The sequence below is a fragment of the Chinchilla lanigera genome, unplaced genomic scaffold (genome assembly GCF_000276665.1).
Source record: "Chinchilla lanigera isolate Chin_1 unplaced genomic scaffold, ChiLan1.0 scaffold00092, whole genome shotgun sequence".
Taxonomy (NCBI): Eukaryota; Metazoa; Chordata; class Mammalia; order Rodentia; family Chinchillidae; genus Chinchilla; species Chinchilla lanigera.
In genome coordinates, this window is record NW_004955493.1 from 893,695 (window position 1) to 912,432 (window position 18,738).

At 54.6% G+C, this 18,738-nt stretch overlaps 1 protein-coding gene across 6 annotated transcripts in view; it reads left to right on the top strand.

The window, feature by feature from the left end:
* The window catches only part of Eef2k (eukaryotic elongation factor 2 kinase), a 56,936-nt gene that overhangs the window by 27,865 nt on the left and 10,333 nt on the right, over positions 1 to 18,738 (top strand). For 5 of the 6 annotated variants that reach the window (XM_005405080.2, XM_005405081.2, XM_013504852.1 and 2 more), the window contains 11 exons: positions 4,178 to 4,278; positions 6,824 to 6,884; positions 7,865 to 7,902; positions 8,328 to 8,499; positions 10,768 to 10,917; positions 11,342 to 11,474; positions 11,686 to 11,813; positions 13,062 to 13,260; positions 14,990 to 15,057; positions 16,453 to 16,530; positions 17,515 to 17,577. In XM_005405080.2, coding sequence (XP_005405137.1) covers positions 4,178 to 4,278; positions 6,824 to 6,884; positions 7,865 to 7,902; positions 8,328 to 8,499; positions 10,768 to 10,917; positions 11,342 to 11,474; positions 11,686 to 11,813; positions 13,062 to 13,260; positions 14,990 to 15,057; positions 16,453 to 16,530; positions 17,515 to 17,577 — 1,191 coding nt within the window. The remainder of the gene's footprint in view (positions 1 to 4,177; positions 4,279 to 6,823; positions 6,885 to 7,864; positions 7,903 to 8,327; positions 8,500 to 10,767; positions 10,918 to 11,341; positions 11,475 to 11,685; positions 11,814 to 13,061; positions 13,261 to 14,989; positions 15,058 to 16,452; positions 16,531 to 17,514; positions 17,578 to 18,738) is intronic. The other variant, XM_005405083.1, reaches the window with a different exon arrangement.

An 18,738-nucleotide genomic window follows, 5' to 3' on the forward strand; every position in this document is an offset into this window, starting at 1 on the left:
TTCCCTCCTTTCTCTCTCTCTTTCTCTCTCTCTCTCTCTCTCTCTCTCTCTCTCTCTCTCTCTCTCCCTTTCTCTCTCTCTCTCCCTTTCTCTCTCTCTCTCTCTTTCTCTCTCTCTCCCTCCCTCCCTCCCTCCCTCTCTCTCTCTCTCTCTCTTTTTCTCTTCTGTAGTGCTAGGGATTGAACCCAAGGCATTGCCCATACTCGGCTATCATTGAGCTGCATCTGCAGGCACTTGGATTGTGTATGTGACCCAGATCCTGCAGATAGATAGATCGCTGAGATCTGATACGAGCAAAGATCTATATGAGCAGATTAGATATGAGGATGTTCACTTCACACTGTTTGTGCCAAGATGTACTGGAGAGAACCCAAGTATCCATCACTTGGATGTTAGACAAATACCTGTGGGTATTCGATTATGACCGTATATCCCACAGCCCTGGGAAGGAAGGAAGGTCAGCGGGCAGCCGGGACACGTGACGTGGAAAGCCGTCCAAGATCCCACAGTAAGCGGGAGAGCAAGAGGCAGAACAGACGTGCGCCGCAGCCTCAGGGCTCTTGAGTAGACACTGCGTTAAAGGCAGAGGTAAAACCGGCAGAGGAGCTACGTCATGCCGGCAGTGGTTTTCGGAGTGGGTCGTGAGGGAGGACCTCCGCGTTCTAATTCAGAATTCCTCAGAGCTTGCAGTCTTTATGCTATGCATGTCATCTTTTTGGAGGCAGAAAAATAAATCAGGGTCGCTAAATAAAGGATGAAGTCCCACTGAGCCGGTCTCCCGACAGGATGTAAGTTATGTTTACTGTGTGATTGCAATCTTTACTTTTTAGATGTATGCGAAAGTCCTGGGAAAGGCCTTGCTGAGCGCCCTGGGCCGCAGTTGCTCCGGGTGGTAACGTAGGTCAGATTGCACTTCTGTACTTTCCAAGTATTTTCATTAAGCCCAGATTAGCCTCCAGATTCTATTGAAAGAAGACTGTGGACTTTACGGAGTTTAGAAAGCTCCAGCTAGGGAGCCCTGGGCCGTGTGTGTGTGTGTGTGTGTGTGTGTGTGTGTGTGTGTGTCTGTCTGTCTGTCTGTCTGTCTGTCTGTCTGTCTATAACATCAGCTCCTCTGCCAAACTCTTGTGTTTTGAGCAAGGGCCATTAAGATGAGAGGGTGGGCACAGTGCAGCTGCCTTTGGGCCAGGGACCCTGGGAAGCTGGATGCCAGTGGAGGCTGGCGGGGACTGCTGAGGGGTGTCACAAAAGCAATAAAATGGGCTTGGTGTTTGTTGGTTGGTTGGTTTTTGTTGTTTTTTGTTGGTTTGGTTTGGTGTTCAAGACTGAACCCAGAGGGCTGGGGGTATAATTCTGTGGCATGGTGCCTGCCTGGCAAGTGCAAGGTCCTAAGTTCGATTCCCATTCCAAAAAAAAAAATTGAACCCAGAGCCTCTTTCATGCTGAGTTCTACCACTGAGCTACACCCCATGCTTTGTAAATAAAATGAACTCTTAGGATCAAAAACGAGGGCTGGGGTGTAGCTCAGCGGCACAGGTACCTGCCTGGCAAGCGCAAGGTCCTGAGTTCGATTCCTGGTACTAAAAAAACAAAAATGGGATTGAACTAAGTCTTAGTCTGTTTTCTGTTGTATATCAAAGTAACCAATGTTAGGTAATTGATTTTTTTGTTTTTATTCCGGTACCAGGAATCAAACTCACAATCTTGCGCTTGCCAGGCAGGCGCTGTGCTGCTGAGCTATATCCCCAGCCCCAATGTTAGGTAATTGATAAGGAGTCAAAGTTTAGCTGGCTCATGGTTCTTGTGGCCGGCAGGTCCAAGACCCTGAAACTGGTACCTGGTGAGGGCTTCTTGCTGTCACCGGTGGGGAGGTATCAGCACCTGGAGACCGAGGGGCCAGCTCTGCTCTCTTCCCTCTTCTAAAGCTATTGGTGTCGCCGGCGGGACCCAGACCTCACCTAATCCCAGTCACCTCTTGAATATCTTTAACCTGGTGTAGTGGATTGACAACTGGTGGTCAATTTATAACCCCCAGTTGAACTGAGCAAGCGTGGTGCTGGGTGTGGGAGCCCACCTGGGGACTGTTGCCAGCAGGATAAGAGGCAGACCTGGAGGAGAAGGAGGCTGTTGGGAGCTGAGAAGGCTGTGGGAGCTGGTGGAAGGTGTAAGGAGCTGTTGGTTCTGTTGGAGGAGCTCGTCATGCTGGCTTTCCTGATGAACTTGGCTGTTTTCATCCTCTGAGGAGCTCCGGACCTCGTTGGTACTGAGAATAGCTTTGGTTCACTTAGGGGGAGCTCTGGTCCTCACTCTGAGCATGGCTTCCTGGCTGCGGAGGGGAAGATGGTGCACTGCCAGTCTCCTGGACAAGCTTGCTGCGTTGGCTTCCCTGATGGGAGCTCAGTCGGCCATCTTGATCATCGGAGGAGCTCGGGACCTCACTGTTGCTGAGGATGGCTGTGGGACCTTGTGGGGGAGCTCTGGTTCTTACTTGCTCATCGCTTCCTGGCTCCAGTGCAGATCCCTCAGCCTGCTGGCACAGATCCTTCATCCTGCTGGCACAGACTTCCTAGATTCCACCACTGACCTGTGGGCCTTCCCAGCGCAGATCCCTGAAACAGGCTGCATGAGACATTGTTACGAGCTCTCGGTCTTAAGGTGGACTCATGCAGGACATTTCCGTGGGATCCAGGCCCTCAGCTGGATTCCTTGGTCTTAGCGTGTGGACAGGTTTCCTGCACTCTCTTGTATATCGTTCTTTTCGTGACTATTATAAATATTCTTATAAAATATGTGTCCCGTATTATATTGTTTCCCCTTGCAAAAATATCCCCCAAACCAAGACACCCAGGAATTTGGTTTTGAAGTTTCTGACAAGTGAACTTTGGGGACACCTTCAAACCACAGCGTACCCTCATCGTGTTTAGCAGCTGCTTGCTTCGTAATGTGCGGTGGACGTCTTCACCCAGGCCGGGGTCTTGTGCGGTTTGGGTGTCTGGGGAGGTGGTTTGTGTAACCGCGTGGTGGAGGCCGGGGATGCCGGAAGCCCTCCCGTGGGCAGGGAAGTTCTGCACGGGGAAGTGCACTGCACCCTGCAGGGCCTGGGAGTGTGTCGTGGGAATGGCTCGTAATTATCTGAGTCCAGAGCTGAGCTCTGTGCTACGTGGAAAGGCAGCATGACTTTGGCATGCTTCCATAGACGCTGAGCTTGGGGTGGTCATCTGTGGGTTACGTACAGGGCAGTACAACTGTGTGACTCAATATTTATTATAAAATGGGGGCATGAGGGCTGCTAGGACCAAGACTTCCCACTGTGCTATGAGCGCAGTCTCTTAGAAGGCCTCCTTAGCCTTTTGGGTAGAAATAATAAAAAGTGCATTTAATCATTCCCCACAGACAGATCTTTGTGTTGGATTTGGTTTTGTACAATACTATGCCACCTTTTGTTCTTTTTGAGGCAAGGTCTCGCTGTGTTTTGAACTCGTTTATGTAGCTCAGGTGGCCTTGAACTCATGGCAGTGCTCCTGCCTCAGCCTCCCGAGTTCTGGGATTACAGACATGTGCCACCAGGCCTAGCATACTAAGACACTTCGTGTATGTACATGCCTTGCATGCTCGTGTTTCTGTAGAATTGATCCCTAGATGTAGAATTGCTGGGTCAAAATGAAGGAATACTTTTTAAGGAATTTTAGTAGCATTTTAGCATTGCCAGCTTGCCTTGTAGGAAAGGTCTGTCCTATTGACTGTGTGTGACGGTACCTGGTCCCCGTGTCCTGGCCCACACTGGCTAAGTTGTTTCAATTCCTTCAAATATTTGCCAGTCTGGTGCCCGAAATGGTGTCTTCTGTTCTTTCTCTTGGTTATTTTCTCTCCTTTTGGGTGCAGTGCTGAGGACGGAACCCAGGCTCTCGTGCACGCTGGCAAGGGCCCTGCCCCTGAGCCGCACCCGAGCTCAGGGTGGTATTTTCCTTCGCAGTCAGCGACAAGTGGAGCAGTGTGTATTCACATGCCTGTCTTCCCACAGGAAGGCTGTGCCCGTAGAGCACATAGTGTCTCTTGGGGACCGTTCCGCAAAGCCTAAAGCAGGAATTCTTTTCTTGCTTGGCTGCTTCAGGGGAAACCGCGGGTGAGAGGAGGCGGGCCGCCCTGAGTGGTCTGACGCTCGCTTCGCCTTCTGCAGGAGGCCTGGAAGCACGCGATCGAGAAGGCCAAGCACATGCCCGACCCCTGGGCTGAGTTCCACCTCGAGGACATTGCCACGGAGCGCGCTACTCGCCACAGGTCAGCAGCTTCTCCCGGGGCTTTGGGGAGTCCTGGCAGGGCGTGGGACCCCCGTTTTGCTCACAGCTGGAGAGGGCCAGGTACCTGTGGGGTCAGGAGAAGGGAGCGGTACAAGCCAGGCGTCCTCAGTCTGAAAACCTAACTTTCAGAGTTGAGACTGCTTTGGATTTTCAAGTGCGGATGCTCAGCTGGTCAAGACTGCGTATGCAAATACTGTATTCTGAAAGCGGATGCTTCGGTCCCCAGCGTGGTAGATAAGGGACACTCAGCCTATGAAACACCACCCGTGCCTGAGTGTTGGTGCTTGCTCTACGCACTGTGCGTGCTCACTGGGCCCCTCTCATTGTCCTGCAAGGTACACGTTAGACGGGCTAGGCTGACTGTATCACAGCAAGAACTAGCGCGCGGACTTCCTGCAGCACAAGTGCGTTCCTGGTGTTTCAAGCTGGGCGAGAGGTGAACAGCTGTTCAGGCAGCCCAGCAGTCCACGCTATCCCGTCTCGTGGATCCTTCCTCTGGACACGTGACCGCACCAGTGCTGCCCAGGGGAGGGACAGCGGCAGGGTAGCACCCTGGCTTTCCAGCCCCCAGCCCGAGGGGTGGCGTCGGTTTTGTGTGCTTCTCATAGGGGAGAGCTGCCGAGTTCCATGGCCCCGCTTAGCTGCAGGGAGGGGCTGACAGGGTACCCTGCCCCCTCCACCGTTCTGCAGCCGGTTCTGTTCCCACCCGAGGAGGAAGTGGCTTTAGAGCCCCGCGTGCACCTGCCCTGTTCTCTGCCAGAGGTAGAGACCCCTTGATGGCGTCCCTGCTCTGTGCCTGGCAGGCGGGGTCACAGCTGTGGGGGTCCCAGCAGGGTCAGGTGCAGGCTGGACCCCTTTTCACTGCAAGAGCATGCCTGCTGGCTGGCCGGTGACACACAGCTTCCAGGCTAAGGACACTCAGCCACCCAGGCAGGCCCTGGGGACCACCAGCCTGAGGGAGCAGGACTCGTGGGCTGGGCTGGTTCTGTGTTCTGTAGCTCGTCTTGGATCAGGGCCAGGCCACACTGTGTTTACTCTCTGAGGGAAGTGGCTGACGGCCCTGAAAGGCCCCACGAGTTGATGGCCAGAGCGTGAGATCTCTAAAGTGGAGGTTTCCGTCTCCCATTTCTGTTTGTTTTTTTTTTAGCTCTGGTGCGCACTAGCCTGTTACAGTATTAGGAACAGATACCCCTCCGTGTGGGTTACACCCAGCCTGACTGAGAGCAAGGTTTTAGTGTAAACCACTCCGCATTTGGTCCTGACTCTTGGGCAGGATATTGAGCCTCAGTTTCTCCTCCAGAAAAATGGGCATAATACCCGTAGCAACCTCAGGGTTGCCGGAAGGTTGAATGCAGTGATCCACTGAAGCACCCGGCCTGTGATGAGCATTCAGTGAGCTTTGAGCCCTTTTGTCTTTATGACGGGAGCAGCTGTGGATGGCAAGTAAGACTCCCAAGGCTTCATGCTTCCCCCACCCCAGCCTGCGGTGCCTCTCCGGGTAGGGGTGAAGGAGAATTGTTTCCATAACCTTCTCCTCCACCTAGTAATAAAAAAAAAATCACTGCTATCATTTATTGCACACAGGCTGGTTGCAGGTAAGCTTGGAGCTGTGAAAAGCCCTGTTGCTCTGAGCGGGGCGGTTACCTGCCAGGCCTTAGCTTGTTTTATCTTGTAGAAGTTTCAGGCACTGAGAAACCTGTTCGGGGGCCTGGGAGTGTGCTAGAGTCGGCCCCAGCTGAGAAGTAGGCCAAGAGAAGCCTCCCACCAGAGATAAGAAGACCCCAGCCCAGGGGAGGTTTTAGATATTAGTGATCCACTGAGCCGAGAAACTGTCTACCAGGCAAACCTGTCTGAGGCCAGGCCTGAGGGCAGGTGTTCTTTGGGAAAGAGGATTCCTGAAAGATGAGATGGAACCGTCCCAGAACCTCCTCTGTCTCTTTCCTAGAACATTCTCCATCTCTCTGCCTTAGGTGTACGCCCAGCAGACCCTTTCCTGGTTAGCCTCAGAGGCGGGGTCCTCTCCTTCCTCTGCCTGCACTGGGACAGCTCTTACTTCTTGGGGCATGTGTCTGGCTACACAGGCTGCATCTGGCCCAGTTGCCTGACAAGACTGAGGATGCTGCCGCCCCCCTACCTGGGGGTGCTTTGTTCCACAGACCAGTTGTAGCAGGATGTTTGTGTACTCAGCATGCATCCAGTGTATATGAAGTGTTCGACACACCAGGCCCTGTCTTCGTGGACTAACAGCCAGCGCGGGAGCCAGGAGCAGAACAAGACAGAAAATGGGCAGAGGCCGATGTGGGGGAGGGGGTAAAATGGGGACGGGAGAAGCGACAGTGGTTGAGGGAAGGGAGGAGGCCAGCGTGGTGAGACCTGGGACGGGCGAGTGTCCGCAAGAGCCAGGTTGAGGTGGGTGCGGCCTTGGTCCCGAGGGCCAAGGGCAGCCCCAGAGGCCTTCACCTTTGGCCAGTAGGGGCGGGATCATGTTACGAGGTGCTCCTTGGGGTGGGCTCTGGTCTCTGCAGGTACAACGCTGTCACCGGCCAGTGGCTAGAAGATGAGGTTCTGATCAAGATGGCGTCTCAGGTGAGCAGGTCCCTGAGCCCTGGCCGCACGGCGCTGGGTGGGGACTGTCTCAAGCCAGCCTCGGGCCCTGTGCCCTCTCCTCACCTACTTTAGTTTTCTAAGCTGTGGGCTTTCTTTGTGCTATTGCGTGTGTGTTATAGTTCTCATAATAGCTTTGTTGAGTGCAATTCAAATACAGCGGTACCTTGGTTCATGAACTTAATTCTCTTCGCAATTCGGCTTGCAAGGCAAATTGCATGAGAACGGAATCAGGTTTTACCGTAACGTCAGTATTGAACCTAACCATTGAATTTGATTCAGTTCTTGCGCAGTTTGGCTTGTGACCAGAATAGGGAAAGGAATTGAGTTCATGTGGGGCATGGTAGTGCGTGCCTGTAATCCCAGCACTCGGGAGGCTAAGGCAGGATTGCCAAGGTTCGAGTCCAGCCTGGGCTCTGTGGTGAGTTTAAGGCCACCTTGAACTATATGTGATCCGATCTAAAAAAAAAAATTTCTTTTAATGAGTTGGGGATGTAGCTCAGTATAGAGGCTCTGGGTTCAATCCCCAGTGCCAAAAAAAGAAAGAGGTGGAGGGAAGGAGGGAAGTGGGGTAAGGAAGGAAGGGAGGGAACAAACTATAGCACACAGGGCACCACTGTGTTGCTCACCTCCTGGGCTCAAGCAAGCCTCCTGCCTCAGCGTCCTGTGTAGCTGGGACTACGGGCATGCGCAGATGCACTGGCTTCCTTTCTACTTTCTTTCCATTAGAGACGGGGTCGAAATCGTTCTTTGACATGTGGTGCCCTCCCCAGCATTCTGGGCGCGCAGTCCTAGGCTCAGGGCCTTTCAGGCTTTGATGCCGGGTGCAGGAGGGAGGGCCAGGCTAGTGGGATTGTGGTGAGGTCCAGGGCCGCCCTGGGTGTGTGAGGTCTGGGGAACATCTTGTGGCTGCTTCTGCGTGGGGCGTTGGGACTGACTGGCCTCTGTGTGATGTCTTTCAGCCCTTTGGCCGGGGAGCCATGAGGGAGTGCTTCAGGACGTAAGTGACGCCGCCTGTGCTTGGGGCCCTGCCCGGACTCCACCAGGCTGCTGAGATCAGGGGCACTGGGGCGGTTCAGCCGAGGACCGGAGACAGAGGCTTCTGCCTCCGTGCAGCCCAAGTTCCTCTCCGCCTGGTCTCTGCTGGACCACACGCTGGGCCCAGCTGTGGGGATGGGCTCCAGAGGAACAGGGAGTGCCCACTAATCTCAAGTTCGGGGGTCAGGGGAAGGGACTGGAGATCTTCCGGGGACGGGTGACCCCCTTTCCGCTCCCGGAAGGACGCAGTGGGTGGGGACGCCCCTCCCACCTACATGTTGTTCCTGCCTCAGCCGGGCCAGGCGGGTCTTGCTGTCCTGAGGACCAGGGACTGTGTGCCCAGTGAACCCCAGAGTGTCCACCAGCCCCCTCCTGGCTTTCCCCCAGGAAGAAGCTCTCCAACTTCCTGCACGCCCAGCAGTGGACGGGGGCCTCCAACTACGTGGCAAAGCGCTACATTGAGACGGTGGCCAGGGACGTGTACTTCGAGGACGTGCGTCTGCAGATGGAGGCCAAGCTCTGGGGGGAGGAGTATAACCGGCACAAGCCCCCCAAGCAGGTGCGTGGCTCCCCCGGCTGCCTCCTCCCCGCCCAGAGCACGCGGGGCCAGTGGCTGGGGTGAGGGGCGCTGGCGGTGCCAGGGTCCTCTCTTCCCGCCCCGTAGTTAATGATCAATAACTATTCAGCGAACAGACTGAGCCACACTCGATGTCTGGAGTGGTTTGTCCCTAAGAGCAGACATCTGGAACCTGTCAGCCGTAAGAATTTTTGCAGATTCTGAAACCCACTTACACTGGCTTAAGCCAAAAAGGGAATCCACTGTTTTGTGCACCTGGCAAATAGTACCAACGGCAGGCGTGGCTGCGTCCAGGGCCAAACTGAGGTGATCAGGGGTCTTCACCCATCCTTGGCCTGGGTGTTCTGCACTGCCGTGCTGTCCAGCGGCCTTGCGCTTGCAGTGGTGTGTCCCTTCCAGCTGCAGGCTGTCTTTCTGTCTTCTCAGCGGTCTCGTTGGAATGACAACACCTATTTTCCCAGAAGTTCCAGTTTCAGACCTGAATTTCACTGGTTCTTCTCAGGACAGATGCTTATGCCTAAGCCAATCACGGTGACCGAGGTAGGGGGCTGTGCAGATTGGGTCGGCCTGAGCCTGTGCTTCCCCGGAGCCGGCAATGCAGAGCGTTTCACCCCGACCAAGAACTAAGACTGGGACGGGGTTGTTCCCAAGAACAAGCAAAAAGAGGAGGGCTGGGTGCTGTGTTGGGTCCCTGGAAGACTTGGGGCTCAGCAAGGTCAAATGACTTGCCTAGCCCGGCAGGGATGGAGCCGGGGCTCAAATCCAGGCCTTGCCGCCTTGTGCCAGGCTGGCCTCTCCACCTGAGCCCCCGGGGCGTGCTGTGACTGAGGCCCAGCACAATTTCTGTAGCCTGTGGGCACCTGAGGAGTCGCTGCTCCGTGCCTCTGCCCTGCCTCAGTTCCCGAGAACCCACTAGATCCCAGGCACTGGTTCCGGCTGCCTTAGTCAGCCCCTCTCTGAGCAGCCCGCAGAATTTCTCGAGCCCCTGCTGTTAGCAAGGCCCTTGATTAAGCACACTTGGAGGGAGGGGACCCAGGAATCCCTCACCGCTGTCCCTGAGCACCTACGCGTCCAGTAAACAATCATGCGGTGGAATTAGGGGAGGGAGATGAGGACGTGGTCTTGTGGGGCTGACCGTGCACTCAGCCTGTGCCACCGCCCCTCTCCCAGTGAGCCCACTAGCCAAGCAGGTGCCCTGTCACAGGCTTCCTTGCAGGACAGCCAGCGCTGGAGGCGGGAACGTTCCGAGAACCACCCTTCGCCCTCCCCCTCCCAGGCCGCTCTTTGACCTGGGCCCTCTCTGAGGAAGCTCTTGGCCTCAGCTCTGGGCTCCTTTGCTTCCGCAGCCGTTGTCCACCTGGGCAGTGACGCAGTCTCCCTGGAAGGGCATTTTCTTGGGAAACCCAGCCCTGGTGCCTCCGTGGGATGTGTGGCGTTGAGGGTGACAGGTGGTGGGAGTGAGTCTGTGTAACATGGCAGGAGCTGGAAGTCACAGGTCTTTGCTACCCCACTTTACAAACCATAGCACTTGCGCACTTTCTTCTGTGTATACAGAGTATTACGTCTACTGAGAATAATAATGTCCGAACCATTGACTGGCTCCATTACGGATACGTGTATCCACAAATTCAAGTTTTGTACTAAATCTGAAGTCTCCTCTGTACAGGTGTGGAAATGGAGCCACAGAGAGGTGAACTGTCTTGCCCAGATTCACAGTATTACTGCAAGACGCAGGCTAAGTTGCTAGCCAACAGATTTATGAATGTGTATCATTCAGTGTTTTCTTTCTCACTTGTGTAACAGTCCTACCCTGGAGTGGGGTGGCGCCTTGCAGCTTTGAAGTCATCCAGAGGCCTGGTTCCTTCTGTCCTGTTCTCTGCCAGCCCCAGTTACTGTGGATCATGAGGGCGGTTCTGAGGCACAGGCAGAGTCTACCTACAGGGAAGCTGTAGTTACAGCATTGTTGCTGCTTACTTCTCATTGGCTAGATGTGGTCATATGACTTCACCTAGCTGCAAGAGAGGCCAAGCAACATGTTCTTTATGATACCTCCTGGTTGTGCATCCTTTTGAAATTCAGAGACCAGGGTTTTTGTTCTAAAAGGAAAAAGGGAGAATGGATTCTCAGGACAGTCAGCAGTTCCTGCTACACAGAGCTAGTAAGTGATGAATCCAGGGTCTGAGCCCAGACGGAAGAGAACATACCTCTCCACGTCCCTGACCTTGTCCTTGACCAAGTCCCTCCTGCCAGGTGGACATCATGCAGATGTGCATCATTGAGCTGAAGGAGAGACCGGGCAAGCCCCTCTTCCACCTCGAGCACTACATCGAGGGCAAGTACATCAAGTACAACTCGAACTCGGGATTTGTCCGCGATGACAACATCCGCCTGACACCACAGGTAGGGCCCTGCGCTTGCTCTGCTATACCTGCAGCCTCCATTTAACCCAGTTCTTTGAGGCGAAGCCTGGCTAGGTCCCGCCCTTACAAGGGAGAATCCCTGCGAGTGTGAGGTTGCACATTCCCAGAGGCCCCTCACACCCCTTGGGGCATTCTGTATCGGGACACTGTCGCCTAGTGCCGGCTTCTATCAGCAGACTTAGGTGGCCCCAGACCTGTGCCCCTGCGGAACTGAGCAAGCCTCCTTTGTCTTTCCTGCTGTGATTTCTCCTGATGGAGACCCGCCACGCCCACACACACACGGGCAGACCCGGGCTCTTGTGAGCCCCAGCGTGGTGGCTGGCCAGTGTCTGCTCAGCCCACGGCTCAGTACCTTGCAGTCACCGTTCTTCAGTTGTGTGTGTGTGTGCTTCCCCCCTCCCCAGGCCTTCAGCCACTTCACATTTGAACGTTCTGGCCATCAGCTGATCGTGGTGGACATTCAGGGCGTGGGTGACCTCTACACCGACCCACAGATTCACACTGAGACGGGCACAGACTTTGGAGATGGCAACCTAGGTAAGGGGGGAAGGCCAGCCGGCTTTCATGAAGACCTCGCTCCCCGCTAAAACCTGCACGTTCTTTGCACACCCAAGGGAGCAGGCTGAGAGCGTGCTCGGCCTTCCCGGGTTCGTCGAGATGGCAGGCTGGGTGTCTGACGCCGCTTCCAGCTCAGCAGGTCTCCGCTGCCTCCCTTCCTGTTACTTAAACACCCCTGTTCCGTCCACAGGTGTCCGGGGCATGGCGCTCTTCTTCTACTCTCACGCCTGCAACCGGATTTGCAAGAGCATGGGCCTGGCTCCTTTTGACCTCTCGCCGCGGGAGCAGGACACCGTGAATCAGAACACCAAGCTGCTGGTGAGTACCAGTGAGACCCGCTCCTCCCTGCTGTCCTCTGCCAGCTAGACGGCAGGCCCCACGCAAGCCCTGCCTCCCTGTGGCCCAGAAATGTTCAACTGCGGAATATGAGGCCGGGGAAGACCCATCCCATCTGTGCCTCGCCCTGCGCACTCCAGCTCAGCACACTCGGGCCTCTTCTGTGCTCATAACAGACACTGACACCCGGTGAATAGTACGCCTGCGTTATTGCGGCTGATCAGGTCTGCAGTCTCCCAAACGAGTGGACGGCGAAGGCTAAGAGGCGAAGGGAATGATTTCAGGGCTCAGGAGGATGAAAGCCCTCTCACAGAATTCGTGATTCTCTTAGGGCTGAGTCCCCGACCTTCCCTGGGTGGCTGTATTTATTTGGTTATCAGAGGAAGGGAGGGGAGTACGCAAGAGGGGCGGAACCACTCAAGGACTTCTCCAAGTAAGGTATTAAGCTAATCCACCCAGGAGTGAGATGCCTGGGGCTGTAGTCTTTATCTAGTTGAGATCTAGTTGAGATCAAGGATCCAGGTGTCCCTGGCTGTGATTTTGTCTTATCCTTTGAGGCTTCCTGGCTTCATCTGCCATTACAGGTTCTAGTAGGGATCAGTGACTCACAGAGGTTCACTTACTATGAGTCCATCACCCACTTCCAGACAAGCAGCCCAGGCCTTGGACAGAGTCACAGGTGAACACGAAAAGGCAGTTGAGTAATTTAAGTCCCGCCCAGGGCCGCTTCGTAGTGGTCTCCAGCACACTGGCATCTGTTTGAGTTGGGCCTGTTTGTGACCAGGGGAGGAGAACAAGCAGGTGGAGAAGTGAGAGGTGGGAGGCGTGTGGTTGTGTGGACACTGGTGAATGAGTGTACTTGACTGAGACCTGGTTCTCTGGGCATCCTGCTGGGTGCAAGGGGAGATCCCTGCACCCCTGCTCCATGGACCGGGTGCAGGGCAGCACTGGCAAAGACTAGCTTGGGACTCTGGACGTGTACTGGGGTGTGTTCTCCATCTTAAGGTTGTAGAGCGTGGCCAGCATGCTGGCCAGGAGGATCGCAGGGCCCTGTTCCATGTATCCCTTCTTGCATGCTGTAGGTTGGTCCTGCACTGACTTTGGGGGGTTCCTATTAGGCGTGTATAAGCCCCTGGCTGAGAGGGCTTCAGGGTTAGAAGGAACAACAAAAAGAGCCCTTCCTCCCCCGGAGAATGCCGGAGTGACACGAATATCTGTTAATGTCCCCAGCAGTCAGCCAAGACCATGCTGAGGGGAACGGAGGAGAAGTGTGGGAGCCCCCGGGTGAGGACCCTCTCTGCCAGTCGGCCCCCGCTGCTCCGCCTGTCAGAGAACTCCGGAGACGAGAACATGAGCGATGTGACCTTCGATTCGCTGCCTTCATCCCCTTCTTCGGCCACCCCGCAGAGCCACAAGCTGGACCCCCTCCGTGAGTGATGGTGGGGCCCCGGCCACTGCGATGGGGGCAGGTGTCGGGCAGAGGTGGGTGACACTGGTTTTCACCGCGTGTTAGAAAATCAGGTGTACTAGCCAAAAAGGCTCATGGCTGCAGTGGTTTTACGGGTGAGTTGTTTGAGTGAACTGTTGAGATATGGGCCATCAAATGGTATAAAAACAACCTATTATAAAGACAAGGAAACACTTTTCACTGTGTTTCATGAAACACAAAAATTGACAGAACACCAAAAAAGAAAATTGCATACCAAATACAGGCATGTGCCACCATCCCTGGCTGTATCTCAGTCAGTTATTTAAAAATATAAAATCGGTTCTTATAGTCTCTCTCCCTCTCTCTCCTTCTCTTTCCCTCTGTCCCTCCCTCCCTCCCTCTGTCTCTTTCTGTCTCTGACTCTCTCACTGGGTATCAAAGTTAGGGCCTTGTACCTGCTAGGCATGCTCTACCACACAGCTATACCCCAGTCCTCCCCATTCTTACTAACTGTTGGGGCCAGGGTTTGTGAGGGAAAGGAATTAATACAGGACTCATCATTTATAAGATTACTTTATAATAGTCACCCAAAGAGGCAAATACAAGACAGTGCAGGAAATCTGCCCTCACACTAGAGACCCAAGAATCCAGCTGAGGGCCTGGACCCCATGGCACTGTCCTGCATGAGTTCAGCTGAAGACCTAGAGCCCATAACACTGCCTTCCATGAGTCTAACTGGAGGCCAGGAGCCCATAACAGTGTCTCATGCAGGGCTGTGTCACGGATCTGTGCTGGGCAGGCCCACAGGTCAGTGGTGGAATCTAGGAAGTCTGTGCCAGTGGGGTGAAGGATCTGTGCCAGCAGGCTGAGGGGTCTGCACTGGAGCCAGGAAGCGATGCTCAAAGTAAGGACCAGAGCTCCCCTGAAGAGAACTGGAGCCATCCTCAGCGACAGTGAGGTCCCGAGCTCCTCCAACAGTGAGAACAGCGGAGCTCACATCAGGAAAGCCAGCACAACAAGCTCCTCCAGGAGAACCCACAGCTCCACCTCCTCCTCTCCAGTTCTCCTGTTTATGCTGTTGGCAACGATCCTCTGGGGAGCTCTGATTTAGTTCAGCTGAGTGTCGCAAGTTGACCACCAATTATGGATGCACTGCACCAACTTCATGGAAATAGGCAGCCACATACATGCGGCTTAGGAGAGCTTAGGGCAGGAGGCAAAACTAGAGACTTACCAGGAGAGGAAGCCATCTGGCGTGCACCCGTTGGGTCCGAAGTGCGCAAGTAACCCTTCTTTCTTCACAACTGTACTTTTTTGCTTTTTTTTCTCTTTGAGACAGGGTCTTGCGATGTAGTCCAGGCTAATTTTGAACTCACTATGTAGCCCAGGCTGGCCTCAAAATCATGACAGTCCTCCTGCCTCAGCCTCCCGAGTGCTGGGGTTATACCTGCACTTTATTCAGATCCAGGCATGTGGAGAAGCACATTACCCGTTCAATGACATTCTGACTGTCGAGGAGCCACAAGGGGAGGCCACTTGCTCCGGACTCCGCAGGTGGCAGGTGGCAGTCGTAGAATAAGTGCTCAAGAAAGAACTGCAGCTCCCTAGGGACAGATAACATTTCCCACATTTTGTGCCTTCCTTTAAAAATTAAAAATAAAGGCTTGGTGACAGGTGTCTGTGACCGTACCAGCAGCGAAGTCAGCTCTTCGTCTTTGTCTCTGTCCAGATTGGCCGGTGTTTGGTGACCTTGACAACATGGCGCCCAGAGACCACGACCATCTGGACAACCACCGGGTGAGAATGGGGAGGCAAACCTTGGGTTCCAGCGCCCGGCAGGGTGGGAGGAGCGGGCTCTCTCCGTGCGAACTGGAGGCCAGCCTAGCTTCAGGTGGGCAGCCCTGCCCAGGTGTCCTCCAGGCACTGAGGCGGGCATGGGATCAGGGCGGCAGGAGGAGGTGTTTGAATCTCAGAGCTTTCCTCCTGGAAGAGCTCAGTCCATGGCAGTTCCTGGAGGTGCTTAGGAAGAAGTGTTCCAGACCAGCTTCTAGGAAATGCCAGCCTCAGCCCTGGGTTTGCTGTGGCCTCGCATGTGTGACTGCTGGGATCTGTACAGAGTCTCAGACGTGAGACACGGTGCAGGTGCTCGCCAGCTGAACAGACAGGGTGTTTTCTGCAGCTTAGGTTGGACCCTGAACTAAGGAACTAAAGGTGAGGTGTTCACATTCACCCAAGTGAACACTCTGACATCAAACTGAAAATGTACCAGGGGCTGGGGATTTAGCTCAGCGGCACAGCGCCTGCCTGGCAAGCGCAAGGTCATGAGTTCGATCCCCGGTACCGGAAAAAACAAACAAACAAACAAACAAATCAGTGAGCAGACTTAGCAGAAATGCTGCACTTCTAGATGCCGCCATTGCACTTGACGCTGTACTCGCAGATTGTGTCAAAAGCTCAGGTCCACTTTTTTTTTTTTTTTTTTCCATTTTGAGACAGTCTTGCTTGGGCGGTAGCTATATGGGAGTTTATTTTAGCATTCTTGATTTTTATTTGTTGAAGTACTTCTTAGTAGAAGAAGGAAGAAAATAAATGCATGAGGTGACTAATGCTGCCCCTGCATGCACAATCAGGCGGAACCCTAAGTTAGTAGGAAGACGCTCGAAAGATTCTAACTGATGCCTGATTCCCTTTCAGAGTAGAGCTCCTATCTAGGAGATAAAAAATACGTTCACGGGGGTGTGTGCAGTTTTGGGGGAGGGCTTCATGGGGGTAAATAGAATTCCCAGGGCTGTGTTTTGTGTGCCGGTCGTAGCCCTTAAACCACCCTTCACTCTCTGCCTGTGAAGTGGGTGGGCTGCTCTTAACCTCAGTGCCCACGTGACCTCCGTTCTCGGAGTTCTCACCGCGCCCTAATGGAGGTGCTTAAAACGAATCCCACAGCCAGGGAACCCGGAGCTCAGAGAGGGTGAACAGCTGCCCAGGTCGCAGCTGGTGAGTAACCAGGTAAAGGTCAAGCCCAGGCCTCCTGCAGAGCCCAGGCCGCTTCCGCTGTGTCCCGCAGCTCTCGGTCTCCCGCCCAGCAAGAGGTAGGAGGAAGGTGACAGGGAGAGGGGCGGATGCCTGGATGGCCGCATGTCACCGCATCAGGTACTTGGAGGACCCCAGGGCCCTGAGATCGTCTTCTTTCCACAGGACTCTGAGGCCAGTGGGGATAGCGGATTCCCCAGTGAGAGGAGGGGTGAGCTGGATGACCCTGAGCCCCAGGAACATGTAAGCTCCGCTCCCCGGGCAATGAGATCAGAGTTGCTGTTGCCTCAGTTGTCCTCCAGGAGGATAAAAAGCTAGAAGGACACTGGGTGTAGTGGTGTACGTCTGTAATCCCAGCACTCGGGAGGCTGAGGCAGGAGGATCACCATGAGTTCAAGGCCAGTCTGGGCTACATAGTGAGTTCCAGGCCATAGAACTACCCTGTATCAAAAAAAAAAAAAAAAAAAAAAAAAAAAAAAAGCTAGCGGGGTGGTTGTATAAGTGGTAAACTAACAAGATTTTTTCCTGATGAGAATGAACGCAGGGGGGCCCGTGGCGCAGTCGGTTAGCACGCGGTACTTACATGAGCGTGAACATGGGGAGGCGGGCAGAGCAGGGACTTCCGGAAGGGGACAGGGGTGGAGGGTGGGCGCACGGTCGAAAGTGGTGGGCAGCTCTCATCGTGAAGCTGGGGCCTTTGCCTGCCGAGGAGCGGGATGCTGAGTATGAGGTTGGAGCAGTGTTTGTGCAGGTGGCGGGCCGGCTCAGAGGCGGGGCATCCTGGCAGCCTCCAGGGTATGAGCCGCCCAGAGCCCTCACCTGTGCCAGAACTGAGGTGGGCGTCGAGGCCGTTTTGCTGGGCAGCCCTGGCCCCAGCTCTGTGACTGCACTAGCAAGCAGACAGGAGGGGCCTTGGCCTGAAGAAGACCGGCGCACCTTCTCCCAGGGGCTCTGCGCAGGGTCCTGAGCCTTCGGGCTGGTTCCCTGTTCAGGCCGGGACAGGAAGGGGAGCGCCGAGTCCACGCCAGTGCGTGGTGTCCGCCTGCCGGCCACCCGGCGGCCCTTCGCCCTGCAGACGAGGGTTCCAGCTTTCCTGGGCAGGGTCGGACCTGCTCCCCGGAAGGGGGGCTCTGGGGGGCAGCTGTGTGCGGCACTGTGGACCAGTTCGGGGGGTGGGTCCCGGGAGGAGGTCCACCCCTTGGACTCTTGGTGTCTGCTTCCACCCAGGGCCACTCGAATGGCAGGCGGAGGTCGGAGTCCGACGAAGACAGCCTGGGCAGTGCCGGACGGGTAATGCGCCCCTGGAGCCCCCGTCCCCTCGGCCGGCCCCTCTGGGCTCTGTTGCTGTTCCCGCCCTCTCCTGCTGCTGTTGCCTCTGCCCGCCTTGCACATGTCCACTCCGCCACGGCGCAATATGAGTCACCTGGGAAAATTTAGTCCCGTCCTGGGCTGGATGTGGACTCTGGGGCACTTTAGAGAAGATTTGGTCCTGAGGGGAAATGACAGCGACACTGTTAATGGGCTAGAGTGCTGAACTCAGAGGCGCCTCAGAGCCTGAGTTTATGCCTGCCGGCCGCCACTGAGGCAGGCTGCTGTTATTCATCCCCCGCCTAACGCACATTCTCTTTTATTTTTTTTTTTTTTTGCAATACTGGGGATCAAACACAGTAGTACTCCACCACTGGGGGACATCGCAGCCTGCCTTCTTTTCTTTCTTTCTTTCTCTCTCTCCCTCCCGCCCTTCAATAGGATCTCACTAAATTGCCCAGGCTGGCCTTGAACCCACCATGCCCAACTTTTTCATTCCCATTTTGTTCGTGAAAACTAAGCAGGCATAGTGGCGCACGCCTGTAATCCTGGCACTCGAGAGGCTGAGGCAGGAGGATCACTGTGAGTTTGAGGCCAGCCTGGGCTACATAAATGAGTTCAAGTACAGGCTGCACTACATAGTAAGGTCCTGTCTCAAAAGACAGAGAGGGAGGGAAGAAGGAAGAAAGGAAGGGAGAGAGGACAGACTAAAATCCTAGGCAGCTTTCCCAATTATCAGCTAGTCCAGGTTGAGTAATCCTTGTTAGAAGTGTTGGGACTTCCAAGTGTTTGAGTTTTTCAGTTTTCAAATATTCGCGTGTACATAATGAGATGAATTGGGGGCGGGACTCAAGTCTGAACATGAAATTCATTTATGTTTCATACACACCTTAGATGATAATTTTATACATCATTTTTAGTGTGCCTGGTTTTGACCGAGGCCTGTGCCGTGAGGTCAGTGGGAGTTTCCCACTTGCAGCATCGCGTTGGTACTGAAAACATTTTGGATTTTGGAGCCTTTCTGGTGTTGGGTTTTCAGGCTGGGGTGCTCAGCCTGTGTGTAATAAACGCAGTCTCTCAGACGGTGGTTGGCATCCAGCAGATCTGGGAAAGACCAGCCCTGCATCCCACGACCTCTTCCCC